The 17,632-nt window shown below is 39.9% G+C and overlaps 1 protein-coding gene across 4 annotated transcripts in view; it reads left to right on the plus strand.

Moving 5' to 3' along the window:
- The window catches only part of CCDC141 (coiled-coil domain containing 141), a 225,856-nt gene that overhangs the window by 153,457 nt on the left and 54,767 nt on the right, over positions 1-17,632 (plus strand). For all 4 annotated transcript variants that reach the window (XM_070802931.1, XM_019970003.2, XM_019970011.2 and 1 more), the window contains 3 exons: positions 9,964-10,105; positions 12,169-12,288; positions 15,424-15,615. In XM_070802931.1, coding sequence (XP_070659032.1) covers positions 9,964-10,105; positions 12,169-12,288; positions 15,424-15,615 — 454 coding nt within the window. The remainder of the gene's footprint in view (positions 1-9,963; positions 10,106-12,168; positions 12,289-15,423; positions 15,616-17,632) is intronic.

A 17,632-nucleotide genomic window follows, 5' to 3' on the forward strand; every position in this document is an offset into this window, starting at 1 on the left:
AGTAAGCCAGAAAGAAAAACACCAATACAGTATACTAACGCATATATATGGAATTTAGAAAAATGGTAATGATAACCCTGTATACGAGACAGCAAAAGAGACACAGATGAATAGAACAGTCTTTTGGACTCTGTGGGAGAGGGAAAAGGTGGGATGATTTGGGAGAATGGCATTGAAACTTGTATAATATCATATATGAAACGAATTGCCAGTCCAAGTTCGATGTATGATACTGGTTGCTTGGGGCTGGTGCACTGGGATGACCCAGAGGGATGGTACAGGGAGCGAGGAGGGAGGAGGTGTTCGGGATGGGGAACACGTGTATACCTGTGACGGATTCATGTTGATGTATGGCAAAACCAATACAATATTGTAAAGTAATTAACCTCCAATTAAAATAAATAAATTTATATTTAAAAAAAAGAAATGCAATATGAGGATGAAGTTTTCCATAATTGCACAAAAACTGGGAACCTCCTTTTTTTTTTTTTTTTCTCAGTGAGCTCTCAGCTCAGAACTCTAAAACAAGGAAACCATAAACAAAAACATGAGCGAAAATATGGACTGGGGGAAAATACTTGCAAATGATGAGACCAACCAAGGGCTTAATTTTCAAAATATACAAATAACTCATATAATGCAACAATAACAACAACAGAAAATCCAACCGCAATTGTAAAAATGGACTGAAGATCTAGAGAGATGTTTCTCCAAAGAAGACATACAGATGGCCAGAAGGCACATGCAGAGATGTTCAACATCACTAATTATTGGAGAAATGCAAACCAAACCTACAGTGAGATACTACCTTACACCAGTCTGAATGGCCAATATTTTAAAAGTCTACAAATGACAAATGCTGGAGAGGGTGTGGAGAAAAGGGAAAGCTTCTACAATGGTGGTGAGAAGGTAATGTCCCACCAACAGCCGCCACGGAAACAGTGTGGAGTTTTCTTAAGAAAACTAAAAATCAAGTTGCCATATGATCCAGAAATCCTATTTCTGGGCATATATCCAGATAAAACTATAATTCAGAAAGATACAGGACTCAAAAACATGGAAGCACCCAGTAAGACCAGGCTACCTTATCAAGTATTCATTTAGCTTTTCCTGTTTGCTAAAATTAACTTCAGATTTACAAGTAAACTTGCTTCTGAATTGACTCAGTTTCTATTTCTGCATAAAAGACTGTTTCAGTTTTCATTCTATTTTGTTGTGGTGAATTGAAACTTATAACCCTCATCCTGACTAAACACTTTGGCATAACCTTCAGTATTGCCCTCTTGCTCTAACATTTATTGCTATTTATTTAATGTTAATTCTTCATATGTTTATTTTTTACAGAGAAATAAAAACAGGAATAAGTTAGGATTTTCCTCTTTCCAAGATTTTCATTTGTGTTGACAGCCCCTACTTACCCTGATTGATACTGTGAATGATAATGAAGATTGGAGAGACCATGGTTCATTTAGTCACTCATTTTATCATTGCCCAAATATTATTGCCTTTTGTAAATCAGATGCTCCCAAGTACCCAGTGCAGTAGATGAAGTTCCTGCCTTCATGCTATTTATATTCTGGTGGGAAGAAATAGTCAACGGACCAATCAATAGATGAGATGCTCTTACACAGCAATGAGTACTATGAGAAAAATAAAAAGTGGAATGGGATAAAAAGTGACTGTGGGAGGGGACCATCTTAGACATTGTAGTCAGGGAAGGAGTCCCTAAAGAGAAAGAGCCATCGTGCAAATAGCTGGGAGATGAAAAGCCCTGCAAAATAGCAGCAAGACTGTAGCAGAAATAAGTACAGTTTTGCTGGAGGAGAGGGTGACCAAGGAAAAAGGCCTAAGACAAGATCAAAGAGTTAAGTGGGAGTTAGACTATGCCCAAATGCTCACTGGCAATAAAGGCAATGTTTATGTGCTTTATCCACATTAACAGATTTCATCCTCAAACCACCCTATTATACAGGTACTTCTATTATCATTCTCCTGTTTTTTCAGGTCGGGAAGCTGCCTCAGAGAGGTTCATATAACTTGTCCTACCATCTGTCACAGTAGAAGGGGTAGAGAGAGTGCAGGTCTGAACCACTTTGGTTGTTAGGTTGTTAGCTGTCTCCTCGCTTTCAACTTCAGTCACTAGCAACAAGCCTGGCCACTTAGTGAAGGTGGCTTTTTTTGTTTGTTTGTGTAATTCTAGTGCATTTAAAATGTGCTCCATCTACCTTCTAGTTTCAACTCAAATCTCACCTTCCCTGTGAAGTTTTTCTTTCTTTCAGTTTATTTAAAACATTATTGAACATACATATATAAGCATCTCATATGACATACCAGCACTGGGCTTCAAGGACAGTCAAAGATGCATAAATCTGTTCCCGAGTCTCCAGAACCTTATTAATGGCCAGTCAGGGAATAAGATGTGAAGGGAATATTCTTAGGCTTGAGGAAGCCTTGGGGACCTCTTCAAAGAAGAGAGACACTGTCCCAAGCTCCTGCGGTCAGGATGGGTCAAGTGAAGGAATGAGACTTGAAAGGGCCATTGTTGGATTTGATCATCTAAGATGAGTGAAGGGTCTACATCTTCCAACCAAGATGAACAGAATCAATACCCACCACACAATGCTTTTTAAATTCCTTTATATTTGTTGGCTTTATCCAATAGTTTCACTTTTTACTCTGTGGCCTTCTGACTCATTCATTAATTTTGACTTGTGATAGCATCATCTCTTCATGCAGACCATGACATCAGCTTGAGCTCAGCCCTTAAGGTCAACCATAAAGAAACCTCTTTTATGTTCCTTATCTCAATATTTACCTATTAGGTGACTTGATTTGAAATGTTAAGGGGCTGATGTGGCATAAAGCAAAGCTTATGTCAGGGAAAAAATATCGTAAAAGATCTTAAGTAAACACACAAAAATAAAATCCCTACCCACCATCAAACTAAAATCAACAACAACAACAGAGATATAGAACCAGACTCCCTTTGTATCACAGAGTCATCCAAGATCACACATCATAGGAATTCTGCTAAGCATTTAAGAACTTGAAAGAACTTTTTTTTTTCAAGTCTGATGATATATTTAGATGGTAAATGTCAAATACTGAAAGGTGGGAAATTGCAAAGTTGAATTCTTATGACAGTGTTAACTCAGCCACTTTCCAAATATTTTCAAATCTATATTAAGTTGTTCTCTTTAGAGATTGAGTAAATGTCATAACTGCAACCTGGACCTGTTACCATTAAGACTTTGATAATTTTGAAACTCTTAGTACGGAAGGCACTAAAAGTTTACCCTTTCCATTAAATCTACGACTGATTAGATTAGGTTCTTAGAAAATATCTAGGGGTCACTAATTACAGCATGGATTTATTCATTGATAATGCTGTGATGTGACATAGTGATGGTCCCAGAGTAAAAAGATTTGGAGCTGCAGCATCTACCGAGGAAGGCTGACTAAAGGGGCAGAAATCTGTGCTTTGGACCACTGAAGGAGAGTTCTCTCCAACGAGAGGGCTTAGAGAGAAAAGAACATGGGAGAGATGTGTGTGGACATATTTAGGAATAAAATGCTTATCATGGTGCTGTTTATAATAGTGCAAACCTGAAAACCACCTACATATGTCCAGAAAATAGGGAAATGTTTGAATAGTTTAAGGGCAAGCCTAGTGTGGAATATTCTAATTCAATATCAAAAGAGTGTTTTTGATAAATATTTGAAGACAGAGCATCCTCACAATATAATGTTGAGAGGGTAAAGCGGGATCCAAACCACACTGTAGTAACTTTGGAGGGAGAAAGGAGTGGAAAGGACTGCAGAGGGAAAAGCTTTTAGAAGGAAATACATTAAAATGTATGTTGCTATCTTCCAAATTATCTCAAATGAGAGTATTTGTCTGTTTAGCTATTACTGTGCCCCTTTTACTTGAGGATATATGTCATCAATTATGGAAATGAAGTGAAGTCACTCAGTTGTGTCCAACTTTTTGCGACCCCATGGACTGCAGCCCACCAGGCTTCTCTGTCTATGGGATTTTCCAGGGAAGGGTACTAGAGTGGGTTGCCATTTCCTTCTCCAGGGGATCTTCCTGACCCAGGAATCGAACCCGGGTCTCCTGCATTGCAAGCAGATGCTTTACCCTCTGAGCCAACATGTTCTACAATTATCTCTTTAATTATAAATTTTCTGTTTTTCTCTCTTTTCCTTCTTCCAGTAACTCCCCGTAGGAGAATCTCGGAGCCTCTCAGTCTGTCTCTTAACTTTCAGATTTTTCATTCCTTGATCACTCTGTATTGCATTCCCTCAAAAATGAATCAGATTCACTTTTCTCTGGTTAATTTTCCCTTTGTTTTCAACAATGGATTCTTCTGATTGTTTTCACAACTGTATTATTTTTACTCTTAGGATTTCTAACTCCTTTTTCCTATCCAATCTTGTTTTATTTCTGACTGTTCTTGTTTCAGAGTTTTTGTTTCTTTATTATGGGTATTGGTTTTTCCTTTATCTCTCTGGTGGTGTGAAACATCTGATTGCTGTACTTATTTTCATTTCAGACGGAGTACATTTAGCTTTTGACTGTTGGGTGTTTCTCCTTGGGATTCATTTTCCTCATGTGTTTTGAAATTGTAGATTGTCCTCTAGATGGAAAGTGTTTGTTGTTCAGCTTTATTGTCCTTGCTTTGTTCTCTCCTCTTTTCTCTTTCCTCCTGAGCAGCTTTGCAGTGACTTCTACCTGGACCTACAGGATCTCCAGTCCAGCAACTATCTTCTGCTGTCTGATTAGGGTCACCCAAGCTCCCATGGAGATACTGTGGCTCTCAGAGGTGCAGCCAGAAAACCAGGTTGGGGAGGAGTGGGGCCCCCTGACTGCCCAGCAGTGTCTGATTCCTACAGCAGCTAGCTGTAGTGTTTTCAATCTCCTTTTGTAAGGAGGGAAAACCCCATTGCTATTACTGATTTCTGCCCTTCACGGAGTGCATGCTTTGGTCTCTCTGTCCTCATAGAAATGAAACTTGTTAGCATCTCTGCGTGGATCTGAACCCAGGAACCCTGTAGCTTCAGCCCCACTTGCCACTTATGTTTCTTTATTGTCTTGTGTGTATGAGAGATGTGTGTGGGTGTGATATCCGTGTGGTGGGCAGTGATTCAAAATGTATACAACTTAAGTCAGAAAAAAAAAACAATTATTGTGAAGACATGCATTTCACTTCCTCAGTTGGAATGGCACTTTTCCAAAGTAGGGATGAAAACTAGAGAGGTGGTTGTTTCCTGCAAAATAAAGATGTTAAACATGAGTTCCTGTCAAGAGAAGTAGCAACCTAAAGATAAGGAAGATAATTTTTTTTCCCATTTTCAAAGTATAATTTGTCCATAGACAATAAGAAAAATATGATCAGCTGATTCCTTCTGATGAGATAGAGTAAGCTGTCAAGTGCTTACCATCTGGTTCAGCTCCTAATCCAGATGGACTGCCAGTAGTAATTTATGAAAGGTCTGAAAGCAACTTGCTGCTCTTGGGAAAGAATCATTAAAACATATTAGCACTGGGATTTACTCCCATTCCTCAGCCTCAGTTTGTAACAAATGCAAAGGTGTAGGGAAACTGCTTCCATATAGGAAATATAACAGTCTATTTTTGAGCCAGAAGTCAATATGTCTGTGCTCTCTAGGGGGAAAAATAATTTTTCTTTCCCCTTCCCTCACCTCTCCTGGCTTAATGAATAGGGGAGAAAATACTTCCATGGTGAGGTTTCTAACAAATGTCTAAAGAAGCCTTCAGTCTGCCCTGGAGAAGGAAATGGCAACCCACTCCAGTATTCTTGCCTGGAGAATCCCATGCACAGAGGAGCCTGATAGGCTATAGTCTATAGGGTTGCAAGGAGTTGAACATGGCTGAAGTGGTATAGCATGCACACACACAAACTATCATTCTCTACTGTTGCTCTAAAGTAGAACAGAGCTGTATGAAAATATAGTAATAAATTATTTTTGTGCAGGAAAAAAAAAAAGAAGCCTTCAGTCTGTCATTCCTGAACCTCTGTGATACTTGAAGAAGTCAAAATTGATATCAAGAATAATCCAATATACCCCGTGTTCCTACTACAGGCAGGAACCATTTAATCCATTCATAGAGTGCCTGAAGATCAAGCAGTATTTCCAATGTAAATTACAGAGCCACAGATTGTTAGGCTTAGAAAGCAGGTCCACTGGTCGCTTCTCTCCCACCCCATCAGACAGCACCTGAGCAGTGTGTCCTGAGTCAAAACAAAATGCCCGGGGAACTTGCTTCTACCAAATTTCTATTGTCCGCCCACAGTTCTTGCCCCATCACTTATTAACACTACTGTGAAGTAATACTGGGTGGCTAATGGAATTCTATTAATTTACTTTCAGTTCATGTAAGAATTGCTGGCAGAGTTTGAGGTCATATTTTTCCTTTGATCAAACAATCTGCATTTCAGACTCTGAGGAAATTTGGCAATAGGAAGGCTATACGTGTTTTAAAATGTTTTGGAATGTTCAAAAGAAATGTCTGGAATCTTCACAAGAAAATATCTGGCATCAATTTTTCAAGTTTCCTGCTGAAAATGGTGGAATAGGGCAGTTATAATGTGCAGATTAGGTTTTCATCAAGGAGGAAAGGAAAGGAAACAGACCTGGGGTCAGGAGTGTGGCAGATAAAGGTTCCATTCAGAGGGAAGGGGTTAATGCCTCACATGACAGAGATGATCTAGCTGAGGACACAGAGGAAAACAGGAGCTGGCTGTCGCGAGCAAAATGATTGAGAACTTATACTAAAAAAGAGGTCTAAGCCACAAATAAGAGGGGTATGCACACGGGACAGGCAATTCAGTCTGACTCTATAAGACTTGAAACAGAGGAGAGAAGTACCCGTGAACCTAACTGAATCCTAAACCATCAAAGAAGAAATTGGGCAGTTTTCAGATAGCCTAAAACTTCTATAACTAGGCAAAGGGCAACGTCATCCTTGTTTAAAAACTGTTGGAAACTGTTACTAGTGACATTTTTAATACAGTAACTATCTGTGCATATATTTTTGTTCCTTAAATTTGTGTCTTCTCTTCCCTTAAATATTGATCAAAGTATATTTTATTTAATTTGAAAATATGCTTTGATTTAGTTCTTAACAAGGCTTTGTATTCAAGGTTGCAGAGGATAAATGAATGAAAAGAATATTGCCTTTTCCCTTAATTTATAGTGCAGTAGATACACAAGATAACGTATAAATCACCACAAAATGAGACTGATTTCTTAGGTCATTGAAAAATAAAAATGAATGATCCATCCAAAGACAGAGAGAGAGAGACATTCTATTTGGCTCGTTATGATTCATCTAAATTAAAATTGTGAGTTGCTAAAAAGCAGTATTTTTACAGAAGAAATGCTTGATTTGCTTTTGTTTCCTGTTTCCATTCTCTGTGCCAGAGGGACCTTCAAGATGTGAATCTGAACAAGATATCAGGCCCCTCTAGTGGCCACTTTGCAAACTACCGACAGACATTGAACTATCTGGCGAAGACTGCCAATTTCAAAAGAGCATGCCTGCCAGGCTTATCCTGCTTCCATCAACAGTCAGTTCAAGGGAAAGTGAAATTTTAAAAGAATATACCGCCCCTTCCCGCCATTGTATGTCAGGGACCCAGAAAAATTATTACCATGAGGTGGTAATGAATGTGGATTCAGATTAGATGAATAGGTTCAAATCCCAGCCCTGCCATTTAATAAATGTGACCTGGGTAAATTGCTGAGCATTTCTGTACCTCACTTGGCTCATCTGCAAAACAGAGATAACAGTTATAGCCAGATTACAGGGTAGTTATGAGAATTAGAAGAGATTACTTAAAACATTAAAAATGGTGCCTTGTCGCCATAAATGGATTAATTTTAGAAAATGATTTCCCATTTACTTTGACAAGCCTTACCTTCTGTATTCTCTGTACTTTCTTTCCACAGTACTTCCTCACCTTTTCTATCTTTCTCATTCCAAATTTGCCTATTTTACAGAAAACTATAACATATAGGACAACTGGGATTTTAAGGACCTGTTTAGCATACAAAGTCTAAAATGTAGTCAAAATGTGATTACTGTTACTAATACACTACTTTTACAGAATTCGTGGATATGAAGAATTATTTCCTAAACTCTCCTGATTTCTTGATTATACTCTTTACTGTCTCTGAGTTATTAAAATGTGGAACAAGTTTTAATGTTGTGAAACACTATGTGTCAGGAATCAGATTTCTCCAAAATCAAGCTTCTCTGGGCCTCTTGGTGGTCCCACAGGACACACTTGAATCCCATGTACACTCGACGAGATTCTCAAGCTGCCTGATGAGCCCTCAACTCTTTGGCAGCCTCATTGTCATTCCTGTGAAGTCACTTTCCCTCTCAGGCATTTGGGATCCTGCCCTCATTTCATTACTAATTAAATTCATTTTTACAAAGTCATAAATTAATTATTTGAGGTAAAACTCCTGAATTCTGTATCTTGTTCCAAGATCTTTTTAAGCTCTGGGTAATTAAATGTAAGAGTTAACAGCTCATCTTCATGAGTATTGGAAGGAAATGACTGATGGGAAATTAAAGACTCCAGCTTCTTACATATTAGGAGAGGCTCTGTCTCAGCGATAGGTTGAACACTGTAAAAGTGCTCATTGCATCAGCTGTGTCCTTTCGTTGTCTTGCATTGCTGGTAAGCCTATGTTGGAAATGGTTTGGAAACTTGCTAGTGTGTCTTTAGACCATAGCAAAGGGGGTCCAACTCAAAGTTCATTTGTCGTTTTAAAGGCATTTTCATTTTGTGAACTGTCCTGTCACTTTTTCTCACAAGACCAGCCCTTTGGAGAAAATTATCAGTTCAGTTAAGTTCAGTCACTCAGTCGTGTCCGACTCTTTGCGACCCCTTGAATTGCAGCACGCCAGGCCTCCCTGTCCATCACCAACTCCCGGAGTTCATCCAGACTCACGTCCACTGAGTCAGTGATGCCATCCAGCCATCTCATCCTCTGTTGTCCCCTTCTCCTCCTGCCCCCAATCCCTCCCAGCATCAGGGTCTTTTCCAATGAGTCAACTCTTCACACGAGGTGGCCAAAGTACTGGAGTTTTAGCTTTAGCATCAGTCCTTCCAAAGAAATCCCAGGGCTGATCTCCTTCAGAATGGACTGGTTGGATCTCCTTGCAGTCCAAGGGACTCTCAAGAGTCTTCTCCAACACCACAGTTCAAAAGCATCAATTCTTCGGCACTCAGCTTTCTTCACAGTCCAACTCTCACATCCATACATGACCACAGGAAAAACCATAGCCTTGACTAGATGGACCTTTGTTGGCAAAGTAATTATACCTGTGTATAATTAACAGGTACAAAATTATAATATGAGGCTTGGTTTCCTCTTATGAACATGTACATCATATTCCTCATTATTTGTGATAGTTTCGTTTTCACCTAATGATTGCAGCCTTGAGTCTTCATAATCATTCAGAACCAAGACCTAATGTCACATGAATATTTTACCCTATTGGATCAGTCAGTGTTTTGTTAATTGGCTGATATACATTTCTATTCAAAGATCATCTTTAGATAAATGAAGCTTTCAAATAAACCCCCAGGAAAACTCTTGGCAGACATCCTGTGCTTTTTGCCATAGGGCTCTCAAAACATCTTAGAGAAATATTAAAAAGTGAATATTTAGGAAAGAAGATTAGACCTGGTTGCAAAAACGCATAACTCATATTTTCCCTCAGGACTGAGTTAAACAAAAGAACATCATTTGGTTTTTCTCTGTGCTGTACCAGGACTACAGCTTCTTAACTTCTATTACCCTGAAGCTTAATAACTTTTATCAAGTCATACTTATGGAAGATTCATCTTCTAGTGTTTCCTGTTCCTGGGGCTTCTCTATAAGGGTGGAGTGAACTAACAGCTGGCTTGTTCCATTCAGCTCTCGGGTGACCGGTGTCTGTGAGATTATGGGCTGCCTCAGAAGACGGGTAGAACATCTGACTGAACAGTGTTCAGCGCACAAGGAATTTGCTCTTAAGAGACAGCAATTAACAGCCTCGGTGGAGGGCCACCTAAGAGAGGTAATTTCATAAAGTGTGTCCTCCTTCAGGTATAATGCTATTTAGATGTGGCCCCTTACCTGGTGGTGACAGATGATGGTATGGCAATGACAGCATGTGGGCCCATATGGTGGGAGTACAGGGCGTGTCTCCTTAGGATTCCCTTCATCCCACGTTAGGCTTTACATTCAAACAGAATGAAGCTGTAATTCATTACTACTCACCAACCATCCCTGTCCCAGGCTGCCAAAACTAGAAGCGTCATGCTTCCTGCCTCCCAGCCTCGAGCATGTTTATACAAAGGCAGCTCTCACTTTGCACAGAACTGTGTTAACTGTGTTCATTGAACCAGGTGCACAATTGGGATTGTGTTCTCCTTGATTCACACGGCTCTGTGCATGGCTCCCGTATGCATGCTTTGATTGTCATGGCACCATACGATAGAAGAACAGTGGATAATGCTTCCCTGCTGGCTCGGTGGTAAAGAATCCACCTGTCAGCAGAGGAGACACAGGTTCAATGCCTGGTCTGGGAAGATCCTTCCTTCCGCGGAGCTCCTAAGCCCCATGCATCACAACTATCGAGCCTGTGCTCTGGAGCCCAGGAGCCACAACTACTGAGCCCACGTGCCCTAGAACCCCTCTCCACAGCAAGAGAAGCCACTGTAATGAGAAGCCCGCACACTGCAACCAGAGGGTAGCCCCCTCTCACGGCAACTAGAGAAAAGCCAGCATAGCGGTGAAGACCCAGTGCAGCCAAAAATAAATAAAAAAATTTTTTTAAAAGAACAGCAGGCTGATACCAAAAAAAAAAAAAGTGAGTTTTACAGTTTCCAGGAATAAATTGACATTATCATAAATTATTGAACTAAGACAGTGCCAAGTACCAAGGCTACTCTGAATAAAACCAGACATGTAAAATCCTTTCTCCAAAGTGAATACAATGGTTTGAAGAATTTTATTTCCTATTTTCAAAAAAGAATGAAACCAGGCAGCTACTATTTGGCTAAACAAAAATTACTGGTCTATGGATGGAATTATAGCAAAACCTAGTATCTCAATGACATTAATGCTTATGAACCATGTTCAAAGGCTGGGTCTCCAATTTTCAATGATTTTTTTTTTTTTTTTTTTGCCTCAATGGACTTACACGTCTGACTTACACAAATGGAATTAATAGACTTCACAGGAGAGGTCATTAAATAATCAAGTCTCTATCTATATTGCCTCCTCGCCTGTTATTGATCCAGAGATGGGAGTGTGAGCCTTGTTCTGATGCTTGGGTCCAGGGAGATTGCAAATATGGCGGCAGCTGTAGTGTTGCATTCCCTGGAGCCGGAGATTCAAGCTAATGTGGTAGAGGTGGATAAGACAGTAGCAACTCAAACAGCTATTGCTAATTGTCTTGCTACTGTGAAGTCAGAGCCAATTTGACTCTGGGAAGTATGGACTCTAGTCCGAGCAAGGCAGTAACTTGAATAGAACCCTTTACAGGTCACTATATTCATTTATCCTTTGTATATCGAAGTCACCCACATTCATCAATTAAGTCTCCTGAGCACGCTCCTGTGTTTTGTTATCACATATATAGCAAGTGGTGCTGCCCTAGAGTCCCTCAGCCCTAAATAAAGTAATCCATAGAGTGATCTAATACTTGTGCTGAACTTCTGTTTCAAAATGTACCTGTAAATTGGGCTCCATTCAGCATATAGTGCATGATTGTGATTTAATGAACCAGAAAAGTTCATCTCTATTGATGTGTTGACAAGTGCATTATCCTTTTTAGGTAATATAGATAATAAATTTTTAGAGAATGTGTATTGTTTCTGTTATCTCATTGCTATTAATAAGAGAAATATCTGTAAACATGTATCCTTTCTTGGTGGGTCAGTAATACTACCACATATGAAGAGCAGCAGCATTAAATATAAAATTCTGAAATATTTTAGACCATTTTTAGATTAAATTGATATATATTAAAGTGTAATGGGAAAGTAGAGAGCAATATCTGTCTTTCCTACACATATGCATGCATATATGCCAATATTTATTGCTAAGGCTGAAATATATTCTTTATTTCTGAAGGTTGAAATGTCCATTCAGAAAATCAGCACAATACTTTCCAATGCAATGGATGTCGGTTCCAGCCTTTCTGAATCAGAGAAGATTTTGAGGAAATATCTGGAACTAGATAAACAAGCTAAGGTAAATAAAATGAGAGTTATTATTATAGTTATGATTTTGTGAATATAATTTCTTTTCAGTAGCTATAAAACTTAATCCTAGCTCCCTTAAGGGCTGCAATTCTAAATTAGTATTATGGCAAATAATGAAACTCCTACTAGTAACTACAAATAAAAAAACTCCGACTAGTATGTGCATCTAGATTACTTATATGTGCATTTATTAGGGTGTTTGAGCTCACAGAAACTCAGCATTATAGCCTGGTATTAGACACTTATTTGGCCCTCTTTCCTTGCCTGGCAGATGTTAGCAGTTCCTTCTGGGGGTTCCAGAGGAGGCAGAGAGAGTGCTTCTCTAAGGCTATTTGTAATTTTCTGCTAGAGTAAGTTGCAAAAGAAAATTACCAAAAGCAACATGCATTGATGCAGATTCCAGGAGATTAAAAAAAAATCTTGTTTGCACACCCAGTGTTTAGAGACAGAAGATGCCCCTCCTCTGTCTGAAATTTTCTCTAGCACCCTTTCACCCCTTTCGCATGGCACTTGGGTTCAAATATTCCTGCATAAAGTCCCTGCCTGCCCCAGCAGGTGGTTAGGAAGGTGGAGCGTACCCCTGTCTGCAGGAAAACGGCCTCGCTATTCCATCTTTCCTTTTTTTTAAATTTAATGTTTATTTTATGTTGGGGTATTATTGATTTACAATTTTGTGTTAGTTCTTGCTATACAGCAAAGTGCTATACGTGTGTGTGTGTGTATACATACACACATTCTTTTTCAGATTCTTTTCTCATATAGGTTATTACAGAATATTAAGTAGCGTTCCCTGTGTATACAGTAGGTCCTTGTTGATTATCTATTTTATATATGGTAGTGTATATAAAAGTGTATATGTCAATCCCAATCTCCTAATTTATCCGAGTCTCCTTCACAAATAGCATCCCCACCTGAAACTCACAGATGAACCAATATTTAAGGGGGTGTTTTAAATTCATTATTTTTTTAAAAAAACTTTTTTTTTCCAGAGTTCTAGGACTTTTAATCTGTCCCAAAATTGCTGAAGCAAAAATCATGATAAAACGTTCTGCTTTCCTTTACACCCCCCAACACACACACACACACAAAAACAAACTCCGTAGGAAAAAAATGGTTTTGTACATGGGAAGAAACAATATAAATTCAAAACTTACAGATAAGGGTTAGCTCTATCACTCTTTAAAAAGTTTATACGAATATCCAGTCAACACCAACAAGGTTACCTCCCTTGAAATGTTATCTATACGGATTTCCAAGTAGACCACAGAGCTGTATACCGTCTTGGAATGTCCTCAGAAGGCTCTGTCGTTGATCAGTTAACAGAGTAAAAACCCCAGAGTCCTTTCTTTCAAATGGAAGAGGGAGAGTTTTTTAAAATTCATTATTTAAAACGTCTAAAATGAAATACATGCCTGAAGTCAATTTCATTTTTTTTATTTTAAAAATATGAGAGAAAAGGAGGACATGTTATGGGGAGAAACTCCTCCGTTTCCTTTTTCCCAGAGTACTCTGTGGGAGCAGCACTTGTAAATGAAAGTTAGCTTTGGTTAGTGGAGCATTTGGGAAGTGTATTAAATACAAGTGCAAGAGCAGTCCCTCCTGGTTGTAAATGAGGGTGTAGCTTCTCTCTTTCATGTTTGCTTGGATCCTAGCCTGGTCTCACAGTCTATGGCAATCATATATGTAGTGCTTACCTCCCCATCCATTGACTCAGTGGTTAAATTTCATGTGCCAGAAATTACACTCAAGAGAAATCATATGAGAGCCACCCTAGGCAAGTCAAATTCACTGACTCTTTAGATTATTCAGACCTCATCTGTACCGTATTCCCTACATGCATATATATGGAATTTAGAAACATGGTAACAATGACCCTATATGTGAGATAGCAAAAGAGACACAGATATAAAGAACAGACATTTGGACTGTGGGAGAAGGTGAGGGTGGGATGATGTGAGAGAACAACATTGTAATATGTATATTGCTGCTGCTGCTGCTGCTCAGTCAACTTCAATCCTGTTCGACTCTGTGCGACCCCATAGACGGCAGCCCACCAGGCTTCCCCGTCCCTGGGATTCTCCAGGCAAAAACACTGGAGTGGGTTGCCATTTCCTTCTCCAATGCATGAAAGTGAAAAAATAAAGTGAAGTCGCTCAGTTGTGTCTGACTCTTAGGGACCCCACGGACTGCAGCCCACCAGGCTCCTCTGTCCATGGGATTTTCCAGGCAAGAACACTGGAGTGGGTTGCCATTTCCCTCTCCAATGCATGAAAATGAAAAGTGAAAGTGAAGTTGCTCAGTCGTGTCCAGCTCTTCGCGACCCCATGGACTGCAGCCTACCAGGCTCCTCTGTCCATGGAATTTTCCAGGCAAGAGTACTGGAGTGGGGTGCCATCACCTTCTCCGAATATGTATATTACCAGATGTGAAATAGATCACTAGTCCAGGTTCGATGCATGAGACAGGGTGCTCAGGCCTGGTGCACTGGCAGGACCCTGAGGGATGGGATGCAGAAGGAGGTGGGAGGGGGGTTCAGGATGGGGAACACATATACACCCATGGCTGATTCATGTGAATGTATGGCAAAAACTACTACAATATTGTAAAGTAATTAGCCTCCAAATAAAATAAATTAATTAATTAAAAAATAAAAACTCATAAATGGAGATTTTTAAGGAGACTGAATAATTAACATGGAATTTTTTAAAATTAAAAAATGAGTAAACAATTTCTATAAATTATCATCTCTTATAAAATTAATTTAAGTACTTTCTAGAGCTACTGGTAAATTTCACAAAGCAATTATCATGTATAATTATTTTAATTATTTAAAAAATGTCTGTTTTATAACCTTTCATACTAAATAAACTTTCTCCTATCTCTACACACAAAAAAAGAATGTTCTAAATAAGAAGTATAGTAATAGACTGAAAGAGTAATCGAGATGGTTTTCATTTAGTGGTGCCTTTTCTTGAATTTTGAAATGTGTGCCTTTTTTATTGAGGAGAGTTTTGGTACAAGTTCAATTAATTAATCGTAATAGATGGCTGAACCGAAGGTAATGGAATGTGAGTGTTCACGATTCCCCTGTCAGCCGCTGACCCCCTGTGCTCGGCTTTTGTAGGAGACATCACATGAATTAGAAGCAGCTGCAAAACTCTTGACAGAGAAACATGATTTTGAACTTGATGAACTGGCATCGCTTTCTTCTAAAGCTAAACGGCTAGAGGAAGAATTAAACATATTTGGCCAAAGCATCAACTCCAGGTCACAAGTCCTACAAACTTACGTGGCATTTCTAAAGTCATCGGAGGAGGTACAGTACCTATGGGCTGTCTTCTTTGGCAACATGACAAAGAGGCTGTGTTGAAACACTTTTTACTATGGCCTGCCATTATTTACAATATTCTAAACATAAAACAAAATTATTTAAAAATCAATCATTTTCTATTTTGAAGTAAGTCATCAATCTCTTCAAAATACCTAAGCAATGTGTGTGATTTATTTGAAGTGCACAGAATTGGAAATTATGGTCTGTTGAGTCTGGTCTCAGATCTGTCTTGTTTAATGCTTCTTAATAAGTTTCCTCTGAGAGCTTCTTAGGAAGCATTATTTTGACTGGTTTGTATTAAATAATCTGTAAAATTTCCTCTGGTAGACTAGCATTCCGTCTCTCAAAGGTCCCAGCTTCTCGAAGGTGGCATCAGTAATAGAAAAGTAATTAGCCTCCAATTAAAATAAATACATTTATATTTTAAAAAAAAACAAAAGACAAAAAAAAAGAGAAAAGTGCTGGAGTCCCACCTCTTAACTCTGGTCCCAGTGTACCCATGCTCCGTTGCTCAGTCGTGTCCAACTCTTTGTGGCCCCATGGACTGCAGTCTGCCAGGCTCCTCTGTCCATGGGATTTCCTGGTCAAGAATACTGGACCGGGTTTCCATTTGCTCCTCTGGGGGATCTTCCCAACCCAGGAGTCAAACCCGTGTCTTTTGGTTGGCAAGCAGATTCTTTGCCACTGAGCCACCAGGGGAGCACCCATGTGTACTCTCCTTTCAGGGAGAAGGCTGCTGCTTCAGTGGCAGATAGAGCTCTGCAAAATCTGCTCAGGGGTGAAGTCACCAAAGGCAAGTAGCCTTCTCCTCCAGTCCCCTCACCACACTCACCCGTGATCCTGTCTGCCCTCTTTGCCTCTGCCTACTCTCTTTCTACAATAGTCTGAGTTCTCGCCATCTGAAGGAGGGACATGCCCAGGCCTTGGAAATCTCAGGGAACCACTGTCTCCTTTTCCACATCTTTCTTTATCCCGGATTTTTTTTTTTTTCAATTTTTCTTACCCTTGAACTCTCAGGGTTTGGCAGACTACATCTGACAGGTTGTTCTGTTGATGAACATTTTCTCCAAACTTGAAATGGTGGAGAAGGTACAAAGAAGTACTTGCTCTGCATCTTTATTGCCAAAAATGTACCTTCTTAGTTTCTAGCTCAGCACTTGCTTCCACTGGCCACTCTGGCCTTTCGGGCCAGGGACTTGGTGATTAGGGCTGATATCTCAGCTTTACAGGCAGCACTTTCACAGAAGGACTCCCTGTCCTTTCATCTGCCCGGCTTTCGCTCTATTTTCTCACCTGGCAGAGGCTCCTGTCCTCACCCTGGCAGGGCTTTCAGTCTGTCCAGCCTCCTCTCCCTTGGGCTTTCCTTCTTTCCTCGCCAGCTTATTCAATTGCATTATACTCCCCCTACCCTCACTTCCCTGGCTTCCACCGTAACTCTGCCAATTCCCAATTCTAGATCAATCCAACACTCTGTTTACTCTGCTTCTCTTTCCAAGCTTCCAGACGCTCCTGTGGAAAGTCAAACAATTGTGCTGATTGGTGCTGTTACAAATTCAAGGGTCTTTTTCCTCAGCTGAGCACCCCTCCCCCGCTACCATATGCCCTCCAGTTGCTGCCCATTCAGTAGTGACGCTCAAGCTTCTTACCACAGTTTCCATTCCTAAATCTGCACTCTTACCTTGTATGTGACTGAAAAAATACATGAGTCCATTGAGCCAAATTGCCTCGTCTTCTATCAGCTTCCAAACCCACGGACATATTCTCCCTTCCTCCACTGCCACCAATAAAGTGGGGTTTCTGCATGTGTCCCCCTATAACCAGCCCTCGGTACCTCCCTGTCTGCTCCCGAATCCTTCAGAATGTAGCTTTAGCATCCATTCTTGAATTTTGAAAATCTGCTTCTTATGTTTCTTCCCTCTCTTTCGTCTACAGTTCTTCCCAAGCTATGGCTGCCACTCTATAGTCTTCTTTCCTTTCACATCTGGACTCGTGGGATGGGAAG

The sequence above is a fragment of the Bos indicus genome, chromosome 2 (genome assembly GCF_029378745.1).
Source record: "Bos indicus isolate NIAB-ARS_2022 breed Sahiwal x Tharparkar chromosome 2, NIAB-ARS_B.indTharparkar_mat_pri_1.0, whole genome shotgun sequence".
Classification (NCBI taxonomy): domain Eukaryota; kingdom Metazoa; phylum Chordata; class Mammalia; order Artiodactyla; family Bovidae; genus Bos; species Bos indicus.